The sequence below is a fragment of the Anopheles maculipalpis genome, chromosome 3RL, assembly GCF_943734695.1.
Source record: "Anopheles maculipalpis chromosome 3RL, idAnoMacuDA_375_x, whole genome shotgun sequence".
In the NCBI taxonomy this organism is placed as follows: Eukaryota; Metazoa; Arthropoda; class Insecta; order Diptera; family Culicidae; genus Anopheles; species Anopheles maculipalpis.
The window spans coordinates 81,158,936-81,183,100 of record NC_064872.1 but is presented as its reverse complement, the minus strand read 5'-3'; the positions used below and the strand labels follow the sequence as shown (position 1 = coordinate 81,183,100).

General features: G+C 43.6%; 2 protein-coding genes across 2 annotated transcripts in view; one reads left to right on the top strand and one right to left on the bottom strand.

The window, feature by feature from the left end:
- Positions 1-11,783: 11,783 nt before the first annotated feature.
- The window catches only part of LOC126561840 (putative ferric-chelate reductase 1 homolog), a 261,537-nt gene continuing 249,155 nt past the window's right edge, over positions 11,784-24,165 (top strand). Inside the window, exons 1-7 of the mRNA XM_050218173.1 lie at positions 11,784-12,558; positions 12,640-12,788; positions 12,862-13,018; positions 13,097-13,323; positions 13,399-13,755; positions 14,160-14,276; positions 14,359-14,498. Of these exons, the coding sequence (XP_050074130.1) occupies positions 11,808-12,558; positions 12,640-12,788; positions 12,862-13,018; positions 13,097-13,323; positions 13,399-13,755; positions 14,160-14,276; positions 14,359-14,496 (1,896 nt within the window). The 5' untranslated portion in view covers positions 11,784-11,807 and the 3' untranslated portion in view covers positions 14,497-14,498. The remainder of the gene's footprint in view (positions 12,559-12,639; positions 12,789-12,861; positions 13,019-13,096; positions 13,324-13,398; positions 13,756-14,159; positions 14,277-14,358; positions 14,499-24,165) is intronic.
- LOC126562964 (putative ferric-chelate reductase 1 homolog) lies at positions 20,522-21,792 on the bottom strand. The gene is made up of 7 exons (XM_050219572.1): positions 21,783-21,792; positions 21,541-21,646; positions 21,387-21,444; positions 21,070-21,304; positions 20,858-20,970; positions 20,691-20,750; positions 20,522-20,614 (listed from the first exon to the last, which is right to left on the bottom strand). Exons 1-7 carry the CDS (start codon positions 21,790-21,792, stop codon positions 20,522-20,524), a joined length of 675 nt encoding a protein of 224 aa, XP_050075529.1.

Here is a 24,165-nt window from a genome sequence, read left to right as displayed (position 1 = left end):
GTTGGAATCGACCATCCAGAAACAATTTGCATACCGACGAAGGAAAAAAAGTCAATCATGTGATACACAGTAAAAAGAGACCAGTCCGATGTGTTAATACCTCAGGTCGCTTTACTAGCGACCTTTACATGCTTCAACCCGCTTCACTGGTATGCTCGGTTGCACGGTTGCACGTGTGCGCGAACTGCCACGAGTGAGTGGAAGTGTCAAGCACACAAAACACATTCCAAACCTGACCACACCGTTTGGCATCGTGAGTGAAGTGATCGAATTTTTTTTATGCTGCTGTGTGTGTGTATGTTGGTCGTTTCCGTTCCCGGCCACCATCCGCACGATCGCTTCGTCACGTGCGTCAAGGCAAGAAGCCACGGAGTCAAAAGTCAAAAAACCGGTGACCGTGAAGCGCAGTGACACGCAAACGGAAAATAATTCTAACTTTCCTGACCTTCCGGGCGTTTGGCGAATGGGTTGGTGCGGAACTTGCCCTCCCCCTACACCATTTCACAAGGGCTTAGAGCATTGCAATATTAAGCGAAGACACACAAAAAAGAGACTTTATTCCACCAGAGATGTCCACGCGCGTGAAGCAATTCAATGTTGGTAAATGTTGGTTGGCAAAATTCTCACGCCGATCACGAAGCTAAGCGACACAGTACCGAGGTACAAAAAAAGCCTCGATTCGCGGTCAGATTGTACACGACTGTGCGGTTCACTTGCGGTTCCGATTCACACATCGGCTCTGATCTCAGCGCGTGTCAGTTGTGCGTTTGGGAGACCATTGCTATTCAGGCGTGAACTAGTTTGTCGGCGAAATAATGGCTCACTTTGATGCTTTGCTCACCCTTTAGAATCATTCTTTCCGGCGATAGTGGGGAAAGATAATAGCGATTGTTTGTATGATCATCGGGATAGTCGCCGATGAGTCATGGTCGAAACGGTGGGTCGATCATTATGCGTGAGCAGACCGAGAGACCTGCTGGTAAAACCCAGGGTAAATGATTCATAAAGCATGGACGGCTATGACGAGAACTTGGTCCCGCGGGAAGTACGCACTGTGCGCTCAGTGCGCTTTTGTTCGTTGATGCCAGTCGATTGGTGAAAATTGAACTCTATTAGCAAGTAGGAAATATTGGAATTTTGCTAACAAATAGCTTTTGGCTTTCCACTAATTTTGAGTCGCCAATTTTGTCGATGAGTCTAATCGGATTTTCTATTTCTGTTCGCAGGTAATTAGCAAGCTCCATTTGGCACGAGTTTTGTTTGCTGTGTGAGTATGGCTAACCTTATTCTATGCAGATTTTGTAGGGATTTCAATATTGAGAAGAATATGGACGTTTTATTTTTTAAGGCAATATAATTAAGTACTACTTACTGTCAATGTGTAGTAAGCACATTAAATTCATAAAACTAAACATAATATTAAACAAAATTATAAATCTTAAAATTTTGCGTACGTCAAATATTGAAATACTCAAACCAGTGATTAATAGCATAACGAAAAATAAATTTTACTTATGAGTTTAACTCAAAAGAAAATAAATCTGTAGCTTCTGTTGCTATAATTAGCTCAATCAAAATAATTTGCATATTTTGTAAAAATCCATCAAAACGATCGATCAAAGCGTCTAAAATGTACAATAAATTAGGGCTTTAACGAACGTTTAATTAGAATCCATGTTTTATTTTATTTTAAGGGCTACAGTGCCATCAATTGTTCACACTCTATAAATATTAAATTTTACATTTATGAAAGACAGCTTATTTCAATCCGCGCTCGACAATGTATTGAAAATTAGCTTAACAAATTATGAAACCTCACTCCTTTTACATTATATCTTTCCCCGAGTAAGTACAATTGCAAGCAATTTTCGCTTCCTTTGGCTCAATACTCAACCACAGTCCCTTAATTACTGCCTCCCGCTTGAGAATGAGCTTGCAAATCATTGCTGAAGGCCCATTGTACATACAGAGACCGTTCCGTCGTCGAGCCGCACAAGTTCAATGTATCATGCTCGATTGCGAAGGTCATGGTTTTGCATCCACGACGATTGCACCGACGAAGAAAGGACTACGCCAGACCAGACCCTTCATCAACCGTCGCTTTTTGACCGGTCACTCTCGGTGGCTTGAGAGATGCAAAGTTTGTCTTGAGTAGTTTAGTCGCACGAACGGAGCCACCCCAAGCCAGTTTCCATTGTCCGGTCACTAACCCCGGGTGACGAGCAGCACTGGAAAACTTTTGCCGGGATCGGTTAACCACCCACTGTCGTAAAGTTTTGCACCACAATGTGTACGCCACGGGCTGTAATATCGGTTAGAAGCGAGGATAGACCAGAGTGGCTAGGGATAGCGTTGCGCAAATGTATGCAAATCATGGCATGGCCAAAATTCAAGCCACCACCACTCGTACCGTAGCTATGTACCGTGAACGGCGTGACTGCTGCAGTAACAAGAGACGAAGAGAGAAAAAAAAAGAGAAATAGTTTTGTCCGCAAAATGAATCATATTGTCATGGCTTTTGTAACAAGTAAGACGAGTTTGTTTCACACCAGCAGCAAGTGTTTCCAACTGGTGGCAAATGGGGAAACGCCACCACCAAGGAAGTAGACAGTTAGTCCGAGTAATGTGCTGTTAAATTTCGTTTTATGCTAGATTAATTGCATTAATAATGAAAATGTTCATCAATCATTCACGGCTTAACAGACGGGTTATGGTTTTCCGTTATTATATCAGGCCGATGGATGTACATTTTTTCCACGCTTTATTCTCGCTTTGTTTTCCGATGATCGGGATCATGGCGGGAGCGGATGATGGTGATGATGATGATGATGGGATTGTGGTAAACTTCAACCGTTGTCACCGTCACCGTAGATGTGATGCTGCGTGCGAGGGGATGTACTTCCTGACACATACCCACTAGGGGGTTCGGGACATCCGCGGGGTTGAAGTTGATCGTCGTGTCGTGTCCTATGGTTCATCGCCTCGGCTGCCGCATTACGATAAATGGTTTTAAACGATGGTGAGAATGTGCGAAAATCGATAATATGCACCGTCGGCGATTGCGCCGCAGATTGAATTTTAAACAGACGCGCTCGCTGTCTAAACGCTTCTCGTGTTGCAAATGAGACGTTTCGTGTGAAATGAAGTATTATTATTTTTGCTAGCGTTCGATTGCTGATACGCCTGACTTGATTGTATCATTTTTAGCATGTTTTTTGGATTTATATATTTTCAAATACATCTTTCATATGCTAGGATCAGAGTTGAATTCCTATTAAAAACGGTCATCACCGTGGCATCAACCAATCTAATCATTCGACAGAGATGACCAGCATAACCCACAAGAGCTTAAGTTAAGCTAAGAAGAGCAGAGGCTCTGACAGGACCACTGACAGAGCAATACTGCTCTCTACGGTCAATTTTTATCTTCCCACCAGCATGTTTAGCACTCAAGGAATGTTGACAATAACCTGAACCTCGAACATCATGTTTCCGTGTTCGTATTCGATAATGCAGAATAATGCAGAACACTGTGCTGGGGAGTGTCTGCTAAACTATTTTATTATCCTTTGCGCAACAGCAGCACTAGCTTAGTATCGAATATATCTTTCCAATGAAATTTATTTGTTTCTGTTGATAACCATGTTTCTGGCGATCTTGATCTATGTTTCTGGAGTTAACTCAATATAAACATGTTTCATTTGCCCACTCATAATCTGCCAAAACACCAAACGATGAATCGTTGTAACATTCGCACCAAAAACAGCACACAATCTAGGGGTAGCAAACATACATTAGCAACTAAACACCCATTGGCAAGGAAGTCTCATGGGCCACTTGTTGCAGTGCTCCGGTGCTATTAATTTCGCTTTCAGCTAACAGACTAATTAGGCGGTCACGGTGACCGTTTTTAGCGATCGTGTCGATGTCGCGACAACACAGACGGATACGGGTAACAGTGCTGCTAGACCGAAGATCACCGTCTATGTCGCCCCGGTACGTAGCGGTGGTACAGTTCGTGTTCAGCCGGTGAGGGACATCTTGTTTGAAGGTCCAAGACGTACGCGCTAGTTATCCGCCCGCTCTGGTGGGTCGATTCAGTCGTTGACGAGTGCTACACGAAGCAGGTTAGCTTTGCGATTTTGTCTCCGGGACGTAGTGGTTTTTGTTTTCTGTGTTCGGTGGTGTACCCTCGAGTTCGGTAAGTTGTGCTTAGACAACGGGCAAAGAACGCACCGAACCTTGAGCTAATGAATAGCAGTATGTGACAAACGATACCGATCGCCGGCGAGAACCGGGGTGGTCTGTGTGGTTTGAAGAAAGAGTTCTGAGGCATAGCGATGTGATCATTATCACCTCGTGGTTCAGCGCTGACTAATGATTGGAGTTGGTGCGGGGAGAGATCTACCAACGATGATCAAGTGTAGCGCTGGTACTTCTGGAGTTTCCTTGTTTGGTGACACATCACCTGGAACCATCGGTATCGGTGTGGGTTGTTGTCTTTGTGATTAAGTGAGCTTTCCGTGCAGCATTGGTAGCTATGGTGAAGTTTGTGTAGGCTTTGCGTTACAACGAGTGTCCCTGAATTTGCCAAAAAAAGAACCCAGCCTGGTGGGCTGTGGGTACTTTAAGGTTCTTAAAGTGTGCCCCCATGAAACGGTGAGATAAGGGTGTGGCTTTACGGAAAAACGGGTTGAATCACCCGAACGTGACTTGTGGAATAAAATCCTCCGTAACAGCTTCTAAGTTTGTGCCAGATTGTATCGATGCGACAGCTTATTGTGTGTGTGTGTGTTTGTGCATATGATCACGATTGTACCGAAAATATGTTTATGTGTTTGTGTCCCTGTTTGTGCGTGTGTGTGAGCGTGTGTGAAGCATTCCTACGCGTGCTTCATATGAAGTGAAAAAGCAATTTTCCACGGGTGGAAAACGAGGTGCGCTGCCACGATGATTAAGCCCTCCGTGTGCTTCGAGAATCCAGGCATACTGAAGAGGAATTCCGTTCTCTTTCAACTCCCACTCGAGAGAATGGTGTGCTGAAAGGGAGCACACCAGCTCCATAATGAATATTTAAGCTTCCAATTAATATTCGCACTCGCACGGCTTGCGGGAGAGCGCAAGCACACCTTCAAAACTGAAACACTCGAATCGATCAGGTGAACCTCGGTGGTGGTGCTACCGGTGTATCGAACTGTGCCGGGAAACAATTTCGGAACAATAATAGTAATCCGTTACTTACTGTTCTTTGGGTTTCGGTTTACTCACCCAAAGTCCTTATGGGGCGCCCACGACTACCGTGTGCCTAGCGTTCTCAGCTAACACGTACACGGGTGGAATGTTTCCAAAAATGATACTTCGCATAGTTGGGCCTCTTGGTCAATGTAATGGTGTTCCACATCGATTTGCAGACAATTTAGCGCAGATGGTTAATTCATCAACGGTTGCAACTGCACGTCAGACGCTACCTGGCTCCGACATTCATCCATGGTTTTGTATCGATTGTTTTCATCTGGTTTTCATCGAGGATGTGGTGCGGCATACTGTTACTGCTGCTGACCAGCAGTAACCTAGTATTGGAAATTGGGGTTTTGTGGTGCTTTACCGTGCAAATTTAGCCTCCCCAACTTGTGCAATTTTGTCTTAATTGAGAGAAACCGTTTTTTTTTTTGGAAGCGGTAGTTAACTTCATCTGCATAACAACGAAACAAAGCCAAATCGTGCGTACATTTCTCTTCTTATCGTGCAATCGATATTTGTTTGATGAAAGATGTGTAACTGTAAATTGATCAGGAAAATTTACTTTCTCATCTAGACTATATGTGCCGGAAAAAAAGCGTTAAATTCACAAACAGGATTTAAAATGAGCGATTTAAACCGCAACAAATCCTTCCCTGCAAATGTCATGTCAATGTCACAACCGTTCACGAACCTTTCTCACGCCTACCGTGCAGCGATGACGAAGTTGTTACGGTTGACTCCTACCAGTAATGGAATTAGTTCCACGTTCGACCGGAAGTGCACTTCGATTACAATCACCATCCGTACGGTGTGTCCTTGGAGCATTGAATCGCTAGATTCCAATAGTTGATGCTGGAAGATAGCACGGTTGGACAGGCGGACAGTATTTAATATTTGCTCTGCCTATCAATCATGCCAACAGGTACCAATGTAGGGACGGGTGCCCTTTTTTGAGGCCCGATGGCGTCATCCGTCAGGGAGGCACCGTTTTACATGCACATCTTACCTCGCTAGTGGGCCGGGTGCACTAAGCCTGTACACATGCATAGCATGTGCGCACCTTAAACATCCTCGCTAGATCGGTACGGTAAATTTGGTGGTAAATTTGGCAAAGAACAAACGAACGAACCCCGCTGTTCCGTGTTAGCGGTACAATCCGTGTTCCAATGAATGATTTTCCTCCCCGGGTGGATATGTTTGCGATGCATCCCCACTCCGAAAGGGAAGAGAATCACCGAAACAAACATAAACGTACGCAACGACATAAACATTTTGTGAGGTTCCGTGCGGTTTGTGCATGTGTGCAGGAATACAAAAAAAGAAAGAAAGCCCCCCCTGATACAGCAGCAAACCTCCCGGCCTAAGCTGTACCAACAACAATCAACGGTGGCACGTTTGTTTGATAATTTGTTCAACACCCTCATTAACCTTTCCGTACCGGGCGGGAATCATTGGCCAGATATTTGCCTTGCGCCTGAGCTGATGTTTGAACAGGAGCCAAGCGGCACGAACAGCAACGTCAGGTAGAGTTAGAAGCGAAACGAAAAATAGAACAACCCTTATACCAACCAAAAATAGGGGGAAAAAATGCTTCCAGCAAAGGGGTACGTTTTTGCTTTGTTTCATTGCTATAATCGTTTATTTGAGGTTTGAACACAATTGGCTGATACGCTATGGTGGTTAGGTAAACGTTAGTTTTTGGCCCACAGTGAAGATATGCGGTAATTGAGGAGAAGAATATGACGAGGAGTGAATAAAAGAAGACAATAATGCTAATTTTCTTACTTTCTTGCGTCACAATGCGTGCTGTTTGCGTTGCTTTTGTTTTATTTTAGTTTGCTAGTAATTGAAGAATTGCGTAAAAAGAATTTAAAATCGTTTAATTTTTTTTACATTAAATATTTCAACAGATTTAATAAATTTATTAAATAAAAAGACTGAAAGAATAAACTACAATTTTGGTTAAAGTTCAATTAAATAAGAGGAAAAACAAACGAAAACGATGAAATGAAAGCAAACCAATCGAAACCAGAAATGAGTTCGTAAATGAGTAGACCTTGATTGCGGTACTCAACTAACAAAACTCGAACTTTACTGAAGTTCGTGCGCTTAATTATTTGGCTATTGTACAGTCGATAGCTGGAACTGTTCATTTCGACACGTTTCAAGTTCAGTCGAGACCAAAAGCTGACAAAAAAAAATCCCCAAAGCTCTACCTCTAACAAGCTGTTCCAATTTTGAAGGTTTTCGGTACGACCAAGCATTCCGGTGCCATAAATTGCAACAACTTGTCGTAGTTAAACGAATGAACCGTTCAAAAACCATAAAAATCGTGCCGGCATTAGTGGTAGCAGCTAACGCGTAAAGCTGCTAAAACTATACTTCTTATACGAGCGGCTGCCGAGCATGGCATGATAAATTTGAAAGGCCATCAACCATTAAAAGCTCTATCAATGTCGTCGAATCGGCCACATTTGCCGGTGTGCGGCAATGTTACATCCGCGTTCCGGTGTTTTTTTTGCACAAAGCGAAAGAATCGTGAAGGAACGGAAGGAAGTTTGAATAATTAGCAGCATAAACTTGCGCACATAGGAACAACATTAACCTGTTTCCTACAAAAATGAAAAGAGTCCTCAAGAATACTAGGCTAAAAATGTTTCTTTAGTGGTGGGGAGACCTAAGCTTGGATTTAAATTCGCCAAGTGGTGGTGCGATTATTAATCAATTATTTATGCAGATTTTATTTGATAAATCAGATGACAAATGATGCATTTAACGGCTTTTTTATCTTTTCAAATCTAAACAGACGATTGGATCGACAACGGTAGAATGACACTAACACGGTCTGGCATATTTTTTGTAAACGTTTGTGCCCCATGAGAGAGTTTTGCCTAATCGTGTCATCGTCATAGTTGATCGACTGACAACACGACTGAGTATTCATCTTTCTTTTATAAAAAAATTGTAATTTTTTAACGTTGATGGAGGAGAAATAAGTATGTTGCATCGCATTGCGTCTGATACGTTCCTTCCCATACTCTAATATCCCGTGTTCTTATCCTAGGAATTGCTTCTAGTTGTAAATCAACGAGCCTATCATTAATCTACCGTTTTAGCAACAATGGCTGATGACGGTGAATAAATTGCTATAAAGCTTTCTACCACTGCTGAAGATGCTGATCTTGTTGAGCTGGATGCGTTTGTCGAACCACAAGGAACAATTATCATGTCAGACTCCGTATAATTTGCTCAGCTGGTGCGTGGTAAGGGCAAACAGCAACAGACTAAAATGTGCGATTTACCGGGATTTAATCCACGATCATGTCCAAGAGGCTAGAGAAAGAAGTTAGTAGGGTTGATAGCTATAAGGAGCAGCGAATTATGACCTTTTTTTATTGATGCTCAAACATTTTTAAGTAACCAAGTACCATGTATTCTTTCTTATCTATGTTTGGAAGCAATTATTGGGTTTGTGATTAGCAAGCGACACCGTAATGGAAATAAAAATACCAGCAAGCACTCTATCCTTAGAGTACGCAGCTTCATGCAACCCTTACTCGATGACATCGTTTAGGTGAGTGCTTTAACGAAACCTAAATCCGACCTGCTTGTTGTTGTCGATCCCGTCGATGAAGCCGACCACGAACCACACGTTCACGAGGCACGTGTTCCGCCGAAACAACAAACCGCAATGGAATGGTGTTTTAGTGCGAGTTGTGAACAGCAGGAGCAGCAGCAGATTGGCGTGCGGAGGCCACAGATGCGTGGAATTATGCGTTTAAGTGGAATGATTGGAATCAGTGTAGTTCTATACGTGAGCAAATTTCGAGCTACCCAATCGGTGTAGATGTCATGTTCCGTTTTCCGCATGAGGCAGGCAAGCGTCGCGAAACGGAACCGACGAGACCGAAAGGTGGGAGCCGTGGCGGGTTTGCCAAAGCTTAGCCCGGTTTTGTCTTGGGATGTGTGTAAACTTACGCTTGACATAGTTTAATAAGTGATTCTCTTCCGGTGTTGCGATAAATCCGTTCCTTGCGTGGTACAGTTAGGCGGTGCATTACGTTTGAGCGTGAAACAGGTCGTGAAATGGGATGTTTGAGAGGATGGTGTAATAGATTTCTAATTGGAAGTATGATGATGATCATATCAATTACGTAAAGATTTGTAGAACAAATTCAAAGGTAAAGAAATGCATTTCATCTTGTTATTCGTGAAAAGTGCACCTACGTAGCTGGGACAGAAAAGTGGTTCAACGTACATTTGTCAATAAATAATCGGTACTCCATCGCTATTATCGCACAGAATCGCAAAAGGTCAATGAACGATGGTTGGCAAGACATGAGATTCGCTTGTCCATTGCATGAGGAACAGACAGCACGGCCAGAGCGATGGATGCACACGCCAACTTGCATGTGTATGGCGCCGAGAGCGAAGCCTAGCGTAATTGCATGGCCTGAATGAATTTCTGAAGAAAATAGACCCCTCTCTACTGACTCCGTCCCATCATCCGCATGCTTCAACTGCACCGATGTTGACCGACCATTACGGTTGGGTCAGCGAAAGAGTGCAGCGAACGCACGACGTGAGCCCCCCTTTGGGGAGGTCAGTTTGTGGTTGCATGTGTACAGTGCAGCTGGTCGGTCCACGGCTCGTTGATGAGGTTTTTCCTTTTTGTTGCTGTCTACTTTTATTTATTTCCAACGTTCTTCCTCTGTCAAAGCGTCCTCTGCGCTGGGAATTTCCTACACGCAGACACTAAACTTTTCCACATCGGTCCGTCAATGAACTCACCTACTCCCTAGAGCCGGAGGGGTAGATGTAACACGAGTGGCCGAGAACGACCCGCGCGAGACCGATGGTTTACGGCACGATGGCACACTGAATAAAAAAAAAGGAAAAATTCCATTCGACCCTAAACATCGATTAATTTTAATGGTGGTTCTCATTTCTCCACCTTATCTCGGTTGAGGGTTGTATCGATCGTTCCTAGGTGAGTTCCAAGGTGTGGAAAATTCTTGGCCAAACAGGAGAGAAAAAATGTGTCATGGAAAAAAAAAAAAAACTCCGGTAGGCCCCGATGGGAAATTTATTCCGAAATCCTTGCCCTCAATTACCACTTCCGGTCAAGCGTACCTGGTGTGGTCTAGAGTGGGAGTTGGTATTATATTTTTGCTCCCTCTTTTCGGTACACCAGTGTTCCGAGAAACAGTGCTAGCGTCTGACAAACGTTTGGTTTTGTCCCATACCGCAACCACTCACAAACATACACATTCTCGGGTGGAATATTCATTGTTAGGTTGTGTTGAATAGGACAAGAGAAGATGTATACTAAAGTTTAGAAAAAAAAACTCATTCTAAGCTTTTGCAAGTCCCCAGTCCCTAACGGCAATTTCGGACCCTGCGCGAGACTTCTTCAGAGGGTTCGGCTTCATTCTGCTGCTATTGCATTAGAGCTTGACGAAAGGGGGGTGGCGAAGAGCAATGGGAAATGCAAGCAGGCGTACCTTTAGTGGGTGCACCTGGCCATTAAATTATGTTCTCAAGTAGGGCATGATGTAGTGCTTTCGATATCATGAGCTGAACCACCGCCAACTACCGGCTATTGTGCTGTAGTGCCAAAGAAGAACCCTTACCGTGGATGCGTGTGAGTGTGTTGAGAGTAAAAGAAATGAATATAAAAGACGTTAAAGCATATTATTATGTATATAAAACATTGAAAACTGCTCGAAGAAAAAGAATAAAACAAAACAATAATATATCCACTCAACTGGAAAAGGACAGTAAAAAAACACACTAAAAAACAAACACCGGTACAAAAACTAACGAATGTTTTGCCTCTCGTTGCGAATTTTACCCTTAACCGAATCGAACGCAAAAACCGACAAAAAGCTCAATCTACCAATGCCCACCCACCACACCCCGTTAAGTGTTGATTGTTTTGTTCTCACACTTTTCTTTTATGCTGCCCGGGCCCGATGGCGCCTTTGCGTGTGTTTGTTATGTTTTGTGTTCCACCACCGGTTGGCTTTGATTTATGGGATCAATTTGATGGGTCCCGGAACGATACCGGTAGCTTCATGGTGAGTTTTTTTTTGTCTGATGTTGTCTGTTTGTTATAAACCATGAAGTAAGTTTGTTGTTTTGTTTTGCACCCTCGAGCACACTAATATACTGGGCCGTAAGAAAAGCGCCGAGGGAGGTTAAGAACTTTTCCTATTTTTTTGCAATATTTTTTGCTTGGTAGGGAGGAAGAAGACTGTTAGTCGTTAGAGAATTGAGAGGTTCTGAGCTTTTCGTTTTTGTTTGGTGAGACTGTGCAAGAGAAGGAATCACTTACGAATTAAGTCGTGATAAATGTGTCAATAATGATTAGATTTATTGGGTTCACTTTTTATCTGAAGTGTACGGTGCCATTTGCTGTGACATTTTCGAGACGTCGAGCGCTCTCAAAATCGCTATCTTGAAGAGTAATTTAGGAGTACATCTTTAAGCGAAAGTAAGTTTCTAATGCTAGATTTTTGATTCCATTTTCTATTCCATAACACAGGGAAAGATTTCGCTTCACCATGCTACCTCTACTCTGCTTGGCCCTGGTGCTAAGCACACTGATACCCTCGTATGGATTGCCGAACGGTGCTCCCACATCGGTGTGTGACAATATGCTACCGTTTCACGGTGGTGGCATCCCGCCACTTACCACCAAATCACCGTTCACCATCACACCCCAATCGTCCGTAATCGGTAACGGTCAAACGCTACGGCTCGACATCGAATCCTTCCCTGCCAACATCGTGTTCAAGGGTTACATGATCCAGGCCCGGGCTGCCGATCCACCGCACAACATTGTCGGTCGCTTCGAAAACACAGATTCGGCCGCGATTAAGCTGATCGACTGTCAGGCAGAAGGGGATACGGCCACACACACCTCTACTAGCCCGAAACAGGAGCTGACGCTGGAATGGACCGCTCCGGACAACTTTGTCGGCGAGGTGATATTCAACTCGACGATCGCACAAGATTACGACAAGTTTTGGGTGGGCCTTCCGTCGGAACGGGTGCGTGTGGTGGCTAGCTCCACCACGGTTGCTCCCGGCACGGTATCCACTAAGCGTACGACGACAACCACTACCGTTCCACCGTACCGACCACCAGCAACATCCGCACCAGTGGCAGGGGACCCGATCTATGACGCGTGTGGCCAGAGCAAGGGATGCTTCGGATTTCCGGAGGGTTGTGTCGAGAGTAAGAACTGTCGGGCGGTGGCTACGATCGCGGTAATGGGAGCACGATACGTATTCGAAATGAAGGCGGGATACAGTGAGTCTCGAGAAGTTTGATTTTTTTTGGCCTCCTGTCAGGAAAATTTAATGGAATTTTTGTGTTCTTGCCACTTTCTAGACAGTCCAGCCTACGTTGCCCTTGGCTTGTCCGATGACGCCAAGATGGGTGAAGATTCTGTGATCGAGTGCGTACCTGAACAAGGCACAGTGAACGCTTACGCTTCGTGGACCACCGTTGGACCGTACGGTTCTACGCGTCTAGGTGTTGTAAGTATTAACTACCCATCGTCATCACGTGAAAAATTTTGCATTTTTTTTTATTTATCTTCTCTCGCACTAGCCTCAAAACATCTTCCAAGTGTTGGAAAAATCATACAATGATGGTGTGATTTACTGTAAAGTGGAACGCGACGCTCTCAGCACGGTCAAGGGCAAGAAGTTTGATCTTGTAAACGATAAGTTCCATCTGCTGATTGCTGCTGGATCGTCGGTGGAATGTAAGTCTACTGGCGCATGGCAAAACCTTTTCACGGATTTTGCTAATCTGCATCGCCCTTTTTCTCTCTCTTTTGTAGCTACCAACGTTAACTATCACGACATCGGTCGTCACGTGTCCGGCATTCCACAGTCCCTCGCTGAGGTTGGACCGGTACAGGGATCGTCCAAGTTGTTGCTGCGCCTTCACGGTGCCTTCATGATCACGGCTTGGATCGGTACGGCTTCGCTCGGTATCTTGCTCGCACGCTACTTCCGTCAGACGTGGGTTGGAAGTCAGATGTGTGGCAAAGATCAGTGGTTTGCAGTAAGTGAAACTATAAGCTGCTGGTGTAAATATGCCCGATCGAGTAATGTATCTCCCGGTTTCCCCTATTCACAGTGGCATCGATTCCTGATGATTGTCACGTGGGCTCTCACTGTGGCCGGTATTGTGGTGATCTTCGTTGAGATTGGCGGTTGGTCGCAGGTTCGTAATCCGCATGCCATTCTCGGTATCGTCACGACCGTTCTGTGCTTCCTGCAACCGATCGGTGCATTCTTCCGGCCACATCCCGGCTCAAGCAAGCGACCGATCTTCAATTGGCTTCACTGGTTGGGTGGCAATTTGGCGCACGTGATCGCGATCGTTGCCATCTTCTTTGCCGTCCAGCTGCAGAAGGCCGAACTGCCCGAATGGATGGACTTTATTCTGGTCGCGTTCGTTGCGTTCCATGTGTTTATGCATCTGATCTTCTCCGTGAGTATTTTGGGCGGGTGTTTGTGTGGTTTGTCTTATGTGGGTGGGGGAGGACGGTTTTTTTCTGTGTGTGCTTGTGATTGTTTCTACTCGTTGCACCGCATCTGCCGGCTCGTTGCTAGCGAGCTGTTGGCAATCCAACCGGACTGGTTCCTCATAGCTACCGGTTAAAACACTACTGTGCATACACACCATCAATACATCTCTGGTGCTCAGACTCGTCGTGTTGTAAATAAACTAGCTGCGAATGGCATCGTTTGCACATAAATTGTAAATATGCACACACGTTACCTAACCGAAGGCAGGCTCTTTCCTCTTCCGGTACTAACCCTGGGGTTTGCGTTCGCCTCCCTCGAACGGTCCATCTGCATTGCAATAATGTGTAGATCTTCTCTTGGATACAGATCGGTGGCTGCGTAAGCGAGCGAAGAAGTGGGCAGCGTGTGACGTCCTTCCCAATGGCTGATATGACTCCGTCGCGAAATTCCGTCAGCTCCAGCGAAAGAAAACAAGACGCTGCCGTATGTGTTGTGGAAACTGTTGGACGGGTTTTTGGAAACGGGGTTCTAATTGTGTGTCTTTCGATTTGCTATCTCGTTACAGTTCTCTGGCTTCCGTAAATCGATGCTGTTCCTGTACATTCTGATTGTGCTCGGTCTGGTCATCGCGATGGTAGTGATCGTCGTTTTGGCACCAATTGAAGCCGCTTACAACAGCATCAAGGATCAGATCATGAACTAAAACAGCATTAGCCATCGAAGCGAGGATGACATAAACTCAAGCACATTCAAACTGCACGGTGCAAGTAGTAACCAAGTACACGATCAAAACATACCACCTGTGAATCAACGAAAGAAGTTAACCTCATAGTGGCTTGTGTTGCTATTACTATTCTAGAGGAGTCACACTCTAGCAGGCCAATAGTAGAAGAACACAGAAGCTTAAATGAAGGAGTTAAACCGTGGCAAGTTACGTCGAATGAACAGAACCAACAACGAATAGGTTACGTACGTGAAAATTTTCCAAGCGATGATTGTAGATAACAGTGTGCGTGTGCTTAAAATCCTTCCCAATTTCCACATCAACCCATTCTCTATCCTTTCTGTAACCCCATACTTTCGTCCGTCCTTCCACTTGGTTGTAAGTGATCCTTATATTGATCTGTTTTTGAATGTGTATTATTATGTCGAAAAGCGTAGAAAGAGAGAATGTACAACAGCGTCCAATCGATCCCACAATTTCCTCTCCACACCCAAAACCAAGGCGTCGGGTATCGAAATTACAACTTTTGTTTTTTGTTTCCATGTCCCGAGATGTACAGAGTTAAGATGTGAAATATTTATAGCAAAAGCAGAGCCAGCCGTAATAGAGAGAGAAAGAATGTGCGTGTGCGCCTGGGTGCCTTGAACACTTGTGAAAATGAACACAGTGGTTGTTACTGTTGCAAGGAATGAAACGAAAGTTTACTTCGCGTAAGATTACTTCCGTCCTCCGGTGTCTTCCGGTGTAGTAGCGATGAGGGAGCGATTTGCGTTGCTTTTGTCGTCCCCGTCCCGTTGTTCAATAATAACCTCCCATCCTCATTCGTTTAGGGTTGTAGGGTTGGTGATTAGAGGTTAAAAAAAAAACACCACAAAAAACATAGCCCAAGGATCAAAAACAACCGAAAACAAAACCAGTACTGTATTATGCAAGACACGTAAGACGACGCACATTCGCGGAACGGCAGGCTAGGCTTTCTAGAGCGTATTTAAGTTGAAACATAATAAATGTTGCCATTGCTGAAACGTTATCTGTAAACATTGTTTTATTTTGCTTTTTTTTAATCACTAGAAAAGGCATACGAAAATGAAAATATTATGAATATTATATTGTTCTTGATTAAAGAAGAATGGAATACATCTTCTTCTTCTTGGATAAGTGACTTCTGTTAGGTCACCCCGCTTATCGGATGGCTTAATAGACTTATCGATGACACGTAGTTGGATAGGCACTACGAGAAAACAATCCAATATAGAAGATTGGAACATAAAAGATGAAAACAATTCAAGAAAATAACGAAAAATGTATGAAAATGGCAACCTAAAAATTGATCACAAAATTTAAAAAAATCATCCTTGCAGCGCCAAAAAAATGGTTGCGGTCGTAAAAGATCTTTGACTCTCTGCCAAGGTGCTAGCGATTTCGTCAACAGATTATCACTAGGTTTTTTTGTATCATGTATCATTTATATTCTGAATAGACAAAATATTCCTGCTGTATGATTTATAATGCAGCAGCGACGGCTAAAACAGTCGATTAAGGATCCACACGAAAGAACATCTGTTCAAATGGTGAACAATATCCTAAATGGATTGGTTATACAATTGGTTATGGATGTAGTTATACAAAATTTGTTGTCGATATTTGAGTCGAAGCCAATCAAGAAAGATAATGGAGGAGACTCTTAACTGACGTCAACAGCGACCATTGGGATGTTTTGGTTAAACAACTGTTAAGAAGATTACCGATCAGGAATATCTAAAGACTATAATTTATTTAAAAAAGATTTTTATGGCTGAGGTCCCATCTCAGCCATAAAAATCAGACAACACAACAACAACAGACGAAAGTCTGCGCGGGAAATGACACAGTTTTTCGTGGCTTTAAAATTCGATCAAAATTACTGAAAGAATTGTCGTCATTGGTTGGACACTCATTGGCATCTGTAGTTTGTCTATTTACGCAAAAGTTAATATTTACATTTCACTACAATTTAACATATAAATTTCTCGAGAACGAACTTTTATCACTCTGAATTCATTAACAAGAACCAACCTAACTAAATTTCAACAAAATATACGTTTAATTGAAAAATCAACGTATAAATGACTTGGAAATATGTTGATGATTATTTTAACCCGTAATCCTAATGTTTAAAGTAAAATTTAGAACGATGAAGAATGTTCGGTGCTGACAATGAAACTATTAATTTGGCTTTATTAATTCTTAACGTGTGTTGTGTTCCAAACACGATACTGACGATGGTGCTGATGACGATGATGATGCAAACTTATGTGTGCAACGTTGTACAAAATCCTTCCATTCTTGTGGCTTTACGAAGCAGAAATAGCAGCGGTCCTAGTACCAAAAGCAGCAGCAATATATGCCAAACCATTCACATCGATCCTTCCCTGTGGGTACTGTATCCGATGCGTGGAAAACTGCGCGCTGGATGGTACTTATCGGCGGTGAGATAATTAACAGCGGTCGCATTCCCGCCTCTACTGTTCGGAGTGCTTCACGGTGTGTGATTTCGATGTGCTCACAGAACCATAAGCTGCAGGAATGAGGTACATATGATGTGAGCCGTCACATGCCAGAATGGGGGAACGTGCGAGGCCACGCCAGGATTAGTAGCAAACGTGGAGCGAAACCTGGAATAGTGGTGCCATTCTACTATCCCAAAACTGCACAGCTAGAGCTAAAAAGGGAGCCTGTGTCTATGGAGGATTGTACAGCATGCAACTGGGACGAATTAATATTAGTTAAGAAATGTTTCGTGTGTTTGTTTGGAAATAAACTAATCTCGTAATTCTCGGTATGTGTGGCCTCAGTATTCCAAATTTAATTATTAAGTATTTACCTTTCTTATCCCGTTTTGTACAAGCACAAACGCTTTTGTTAGCTTAACCCTCATCCACCAGAATTACACTGTTTGCTGGCATTTCTATTTTGTTCATATTTATTCACAGCTCCATAGAACATGCATCACCGCCATGTGCAGCGTGGGGATTTGAACCATTCGCGCGAAAGGCGCCTAAATGTATGCAACCGGTGCTATTGTGCTGCAATTGCATCCAAATCTTCACTCGCTCGACGTAATTTGCAAACCGCAACGTAAAGGGATGAACGTGCGTGCATCAAGCCCGTTTTACGTACGCCCCAAACCCACCACGGCCAGATACGATCGATGGCATGCATTTTCCGGCCTGCCATGCCTTCTCTCCTACCCTTTCCCTCTGCCGTTATGGGGAAATGAGAAAGTTTTTCTTCCCCAAAGATAAACATCGTTTGTACGTCCGTACGGTCGTACGTTCGTTCGCTCGCTCGCAACACAAGAGTTTATCCCCTGTAAACTTCGGCCAGGATAAGGATGTCCCCCGTTTGCGTTAGTGGGGTTTGCAAAACCGTTGATATGTGCTGTGTATTTTCCCCTCGCCAAAACACGTACCAACGGCACACACACACACACCCAATCCTTGCACGTACCAACAACGTAGGTAAGTTTTAAATCAGCATTATAGGCAAAATAATGCCCGTGTTTGGGATAAAATGGAACACTTCAGCAGTTTCTTGCGAGCGGATTGGGCATGCAAGTTTGCAGCACGGTATGACGCTGGTGGAGGACACGGCCTGTGAATATGGCTTATAATTTATTCCAGTCAGAATTTATAGGTCTTTTATGCCGGTGTGGTACGGTGGTGTGCTGGGTGTTGGGACGTGCTAGACAGAGGTGGTAAACTCCTCACCATCGCATATCTACACGAGGCGTAAATCATCGTTACGCGCCTTGGTGCAGATTATTATGCAAGTGTACCGGTGCACGTATACAGCAGTAGATGGGGGAGAATGAGGATAGGAGGATCAAGGTTTTGTAATCTTGGTCGATCATCTTTTGCACGATGCACCTGCCACCTCTCCGCCTGGTGGAAAGGAACAGATTTTCCAAGCTAATGAATCATGCTGTATTGTAAGTTTCTTCGCTAACTGCCGTTTCGTCTACCATTTTTTTCGGTGCCCTTTTGGAGCCACAAAATTTCATTATTAGCTAAACATGACAGTTGTACATGTGTAAAGGAGAGTGAGTGTGTTATGCGCCGTGAGGTATAATGTTTATCTTATTTAAAGCCGAACAAAAGCAAGATATGTTTTTCATAGTGTAATGTAATATTAGCTATGCGATATACAGATCCATTGATTATGGAACAACAAAATAAGTCATAAATAACGCATAAAAGCTCTCGTCTCGTCTCATAATGTCACAGCAGCCGTACACAAATGGGGACAGCAGCTCATCTTATGATTAGCAAATAAATTGAAAATGTAAATACAGCACGCGCAGCCCTCACATCCCACCGGGATGTGGATTTCCTTCGCGGAAGCGCAAAACAGCATTCGCATCTAATTATAATAATCCTTTCGAAAGAGGGATCCACTTCAGTTGCCCTCTGTTCGTAGCATCTCTCTCTCTCTCTCTCTTGCACCCCGATGTTCCGAAATGCACATGCAGCCAGTCATCTTCATCAGGATGCTGCTCATCATCAGTCAGACATCCGAAACGCTGGTAATGTTGTACGCGACGTGAGATTGGGCGTCGTGTAGGTCGAGCAGCATAAAGCTGACGGGCATTAGTGTTTTCGCGGCCATGGCAAAAGGGATGGCATTTTTAATGGATATTAACATGCGGATGGTATGAAGAACGGGGTCAGAACGGATTTGTTGGTGAGCGCTGGTGGGAAAATGAAATTGCAAAAACGTGCTGGAGAACGTTGTGCAGTAACATTAAGCGGCTTGCGAGTGCGGGCTGTATGATGCTCTGGAAGATTGCATATAACATTGAAACGATGGGGATTTGAGTGAAAGAATATTTCTTTTCATGTATTAATTTTGGATCGTAAGGAGAGAGAAAATACTATGGTTTGTATTATTATTTCCATAAATAAAGTAAGTTTTAAAACACGTCGATGTTTAAGATTAAAATGTAGCTATTGAATCCTGCTTTGGTTGTGAAAAATATGGATAAATAACAGCTCATTAGTAATGATTTACAGGCAGTTTTAACAGTTTTTAAGGATATTTAAATAATGGTGGTTAAAGCAGCATCACTTTGCTGCTAGCTTTAAAGCTTATAAGCGTCATATCAACACACGTTTTTAATGAAAAAGAAAACATATTTAAAAAACTAATACTTTTACATAGAAGGAACGCCAATGCCTAGTTGGTGATTGAAGGATTGATTGATATTAAATATAAAAAATAATAAAATAAATTAACAGTAACCAATAGGCAAAACCTAAAGAGAAAATACTTTGGGATTAATGTTCGATATGAACTGTAAAAAATGTGGAAAAACCTCCTCAATTCTCAAAGTAAACAGATAGCAATAATAACTCCTGGGAAAGTCATCAAATAAAATAAAGCGAACAGCTTAAGAAAGGCATTAGATTTGATAGTAATAGAATTTCTTATCAGATAAAAAAACGGGTTTTTTGGCTTTTTTTATTTTACTGCCGTTCTTTGTTTCTTACAGCTGTGGCATTGTTATCATAGTCCATTAAACTTACTTTGTTGCATATTTGTATGTACGTACCTAACGCGGATATCAGAATTCATCAGAATAGACAATTAAATTGCTAATCTCGCTGCTATCAAAGCTCCTTGCAGCAGCCATACAAGCTTGTCGATGAGCTAATGCCGACAGCCGACTTCACCGTGGCATTATGATAAGGAGAAACCGCAGTACCAGGAACAATCGAGGAGCATAAATATTTAGCGATAGCGAATGCTTATCGTACGCGTTATCGGCGCATTCTTATCGCAACCAATCCACTAGACCAATTGGGTGTCGGAAAGCGTGCGTGGTGGAACTTGGCCTACAAAGCTGACCGGTGCCCGTCAAGACAAACGTATTCATCACAGTTAAGGAGGGTTTTCTAAGTGTAAGTTGACCTTCGTTTTCTACTGCTTACGAGCGAGTAGCACCTTGTACATTTTTCGCGAGACGTTACACGCGCCACACGTACACTACATTCACGATACTGAACGCGTACAGTGCAATCATCTGCAACATGAAGGTAGTTTTCCTCCAGCGGGAAAACTGTGAACAGGAGCACGGAAACGAGTGTTCAGAAATGGGGCGAATTGTGGTACCCACACGCATAAAAAATACCTACCGATGCATCCTTATTTACGTCCAGCTCCGAGCCCTTCCGCCTGGCAAGATATTCGAGTACCTGGCCATTTTGGGGGGGAAAATGGAATACAAACGAGAAGGAGCAGTGTAAATTACCGTTAATGAATGCACTCAGCTAGCAGGAGGAACCGAAGGGCATGTACTTACGTTGAAAACTACATGTGCTAGCACGTGAACACCTATGGCACCACCGAGCAGCCCATACATGGTGGAGGATATGTGGGCCGCTTCCAGTCCAACTCCCAGAAACATGTTCGTGACTGTGGATTTTTTAAAGAGTAAAAAAAAAGCGGGAAAACGTATCATACGGGGAGTAATTAACCAAGACAAGTGGCCACGATGAGGGAGAGGTAATTTACCTGCCAGAATGTACGCGATATGCCCGACCAAGCTGTGCAAGATTCTAATCGCAGATCGGGCCTGCTGTTGCGGAGGTCTCATTAGGCCAAGGATAGGCTGGAAGAATACCAGGGCGAACGTCGCCAGTCCAACGATGCTATGCGCGTGTGCCTCAAAGCCCTCTAGATCGATGAAGATGCAAATGATGGCGGCGCATGTTAGTGTCCAGCAGGCCGTCATGTAGATCCGGTGGTACTATGATGAGAAGGGATAGAACAAAGAAATGACGATAAACCACCCAGAGTTCCCAACAGTTTTTGCTCAGCACTGGACTTACAAAGCTCCAGACCGGCACACCAAAGTACTGTCTGTTGGTCCATGTTTTTTGAAAGTATCTAAAACGAAATCCGTAGAATAGAGAATATGTGAAGCCCATTGCTCTGCTGGCCACTGGGATGGTTTAATATTTCACTCCCGAAAAACTGGCTCACCTTGCAACGGTGTTTCCGAGCGAATTGAAGAACAGCCAAGCAATTACCATGAACGTACCGTGCAGCCGCATCAGCACCGAGGGATGGTCGTGGTCGTGCGAGTGCCCTGTAACGTTAGATGAAGCCAATTTGTGGACTTGAGTATGTTGAAACCTAGATGCACATTTTTCGATGCAATACAACAAGACTGACATCGGCTGTCAGTTTGGCTGCCGGCTGCCCGCTAGCAGGATCACTCGCACCTTCTGCCATCCTGCCCCACTGGACGTTTGCTGTCCCAGCACTCTGGTCCGTTACGATGCTACTGCACAACACGCCACCGAAAACGGAATTCACCGGCCGTTACTGCACGCGGTCAGCCCGGTTCGCAAAACGGATAGTTTGAAACTGAGCCTCAAGTTACCGGAGCCCTCGTTAGTAATAGCCGCAACGGAAACGAGTACCTCCACCTACCATCAGACGTTATCAGGCCGATAGGGGATGGGAAATCGTTATCAAAAACGGACTACCACCTAACGGCAGCCCGTTGATGCGGGCGGATGATGATGACGATGGTGTAATGTGTGATGTCCGCGGGTACGCCAGCGTCAGATACGCGAACGCTACACGGCGGACGTTATTAACGGTATCACAATTGACCAATAGACGCTCATATCAATAAAGGGCGAAGAAAGAGAGGCGCGCGATAACGGCGACAGTGTTATTGGTGCACTTGCAACGAAAAGTAAACCATTCTTACGGAAACTAATAACAATCCGGGGGTTTTAGCACAAATTGCCCATGATGATGTACGGATTAGTTCTGATGGAAAGTAGTAAAAGCTGCATAATCTATCCTTGCACAATATGGCAGTTCTTCTGTAAGCTGCCGGCAAGCTTATAGAATAATTTTACTTGAATAGCTGAGAAATTGTACGCTTTTGGAGTGGAGCGGCCACCTTTGTGTGGTCAGTGTTTTGACCTAGCAACACACACGAGCCGACTGTGCGCCCTTTATCTTGTAGACACTTGCGCCTCATAAACGCAATCATCAATGATGATGATCACGATGGTGGTGGTTAATCAATTATTTGTGGAACCGTTTTGAAGCATTAGTGCACGATTGTTCCTCTTCCACAGACCTTTCAACTCGGCAATGGTGTCGATTGATATCGGTGGAATGGTTGGAGAAGCGTTACAGTGCTTGTGTGCGGTGAGACATTGTTACTTATCGATCACTTAAACGTTTCCTGTGAAGACATGATATCTTTTTGTTCAAAATGTTTACTTGTCTTTCTTTTATTTTGTTTTACGTTTTAATTACACATTAAATTGTAGTTTGTACGGTTTTTTTTTTGGTTACTGACAAGATTTTCTTTAAATTATCTTTTTTGTCCATTTGTTGCTTATGTTCTTTGATCTGATGCTTGTGATGTTTGAGTTATTTTGTATATTATTGATGATTGATGTTATGTTGTTTGTATATCAGTTGGTGGTTGTTGGCACTTATATAATCGGAAAAAAACAGATTTTTATTTAAAAAACAGTTCTTCTTCCTTTTCTTCCTATTCTTCTTTTGTGGGTAGGTTTTCAGGTAGGCTTTGCAGGGCCGATCATTTGTAGCTTTCGGAGGGTTAATTTTCGGTTCTGTTGTGTGAAATTTGGGCCTCGATCTCCCACCTTTTTTGTATTAACTCTTCTTATATTCTTTAGCTAGCTTTTGGGAAATTTTTACTTAAATTTAATGCTTGTTTTTTATTATAAACTTACATGAAAAGTTGTATCTACAACAGAAAAGGCTTAACCGTTCGGCAAACTAATGTCGTACTTTTAAAACTTCACATTATTTATAAAACATTGTCCACCGAGCTCCGAAACAATGATCACCTGAAAGCTTTTCCCATCCGAAACCGAAACTATATTATAATACCTGGCTCACTCATACCAGCATGCGAAACGCATTAGCTGTAACTAATAACGTCGGGATTAGTGTCAAGACTCTTCCCCACATTGGCCCGATTTTGCTGCTGCACCGTCATGGCAATGCCACTATATTGCATGTTTTTCCGCTTCCGTTTTGTACCGCGTGTGCCCCTACGAAAAACAATTTAGCAGCAAATTCATTAACATGCTCCTGCCATAAATCAGGCCCGCTCGCTCGTACACCGATGGTGGTGGATCACGAATCTATTGAGCAGTAATCGGTTATGCGTAGCGGTAGCGCGTTTCAGTTGGCTTTAGTTCGTTACTCATTTAATACTGATAAAGATAATGCCAAACGAGAGAGGGGATTCTGCGGGGAGGAGGGAATACAACGGGAAGGGAACGCGTTTATCAGGCGCGCGGTTAGAGGGGTTAGAAGATAATGAAGTTTTAGACCGTTAGTTGGTTTGGATTGTCCGGTGAGTGGGTTGTGACCCGAATTGTGCACTGCATTTAGGAGGCGATCGTTTATGCTCGCTTGCTCCAGTTTCGAGTGGATGGTAGATTTTAAAGCATACAAAAAGGATTGATTATCGATCGCGAGCACGTGATGAATGGTAATCAACGTTTGATAAGTAAAAAAATGGTCCTCGATTGCTCTACTAGGTTGATGTTGGATAATATTGAAGGGGTTTACCGTGTTGTTTGACAGGCTATCAAACAT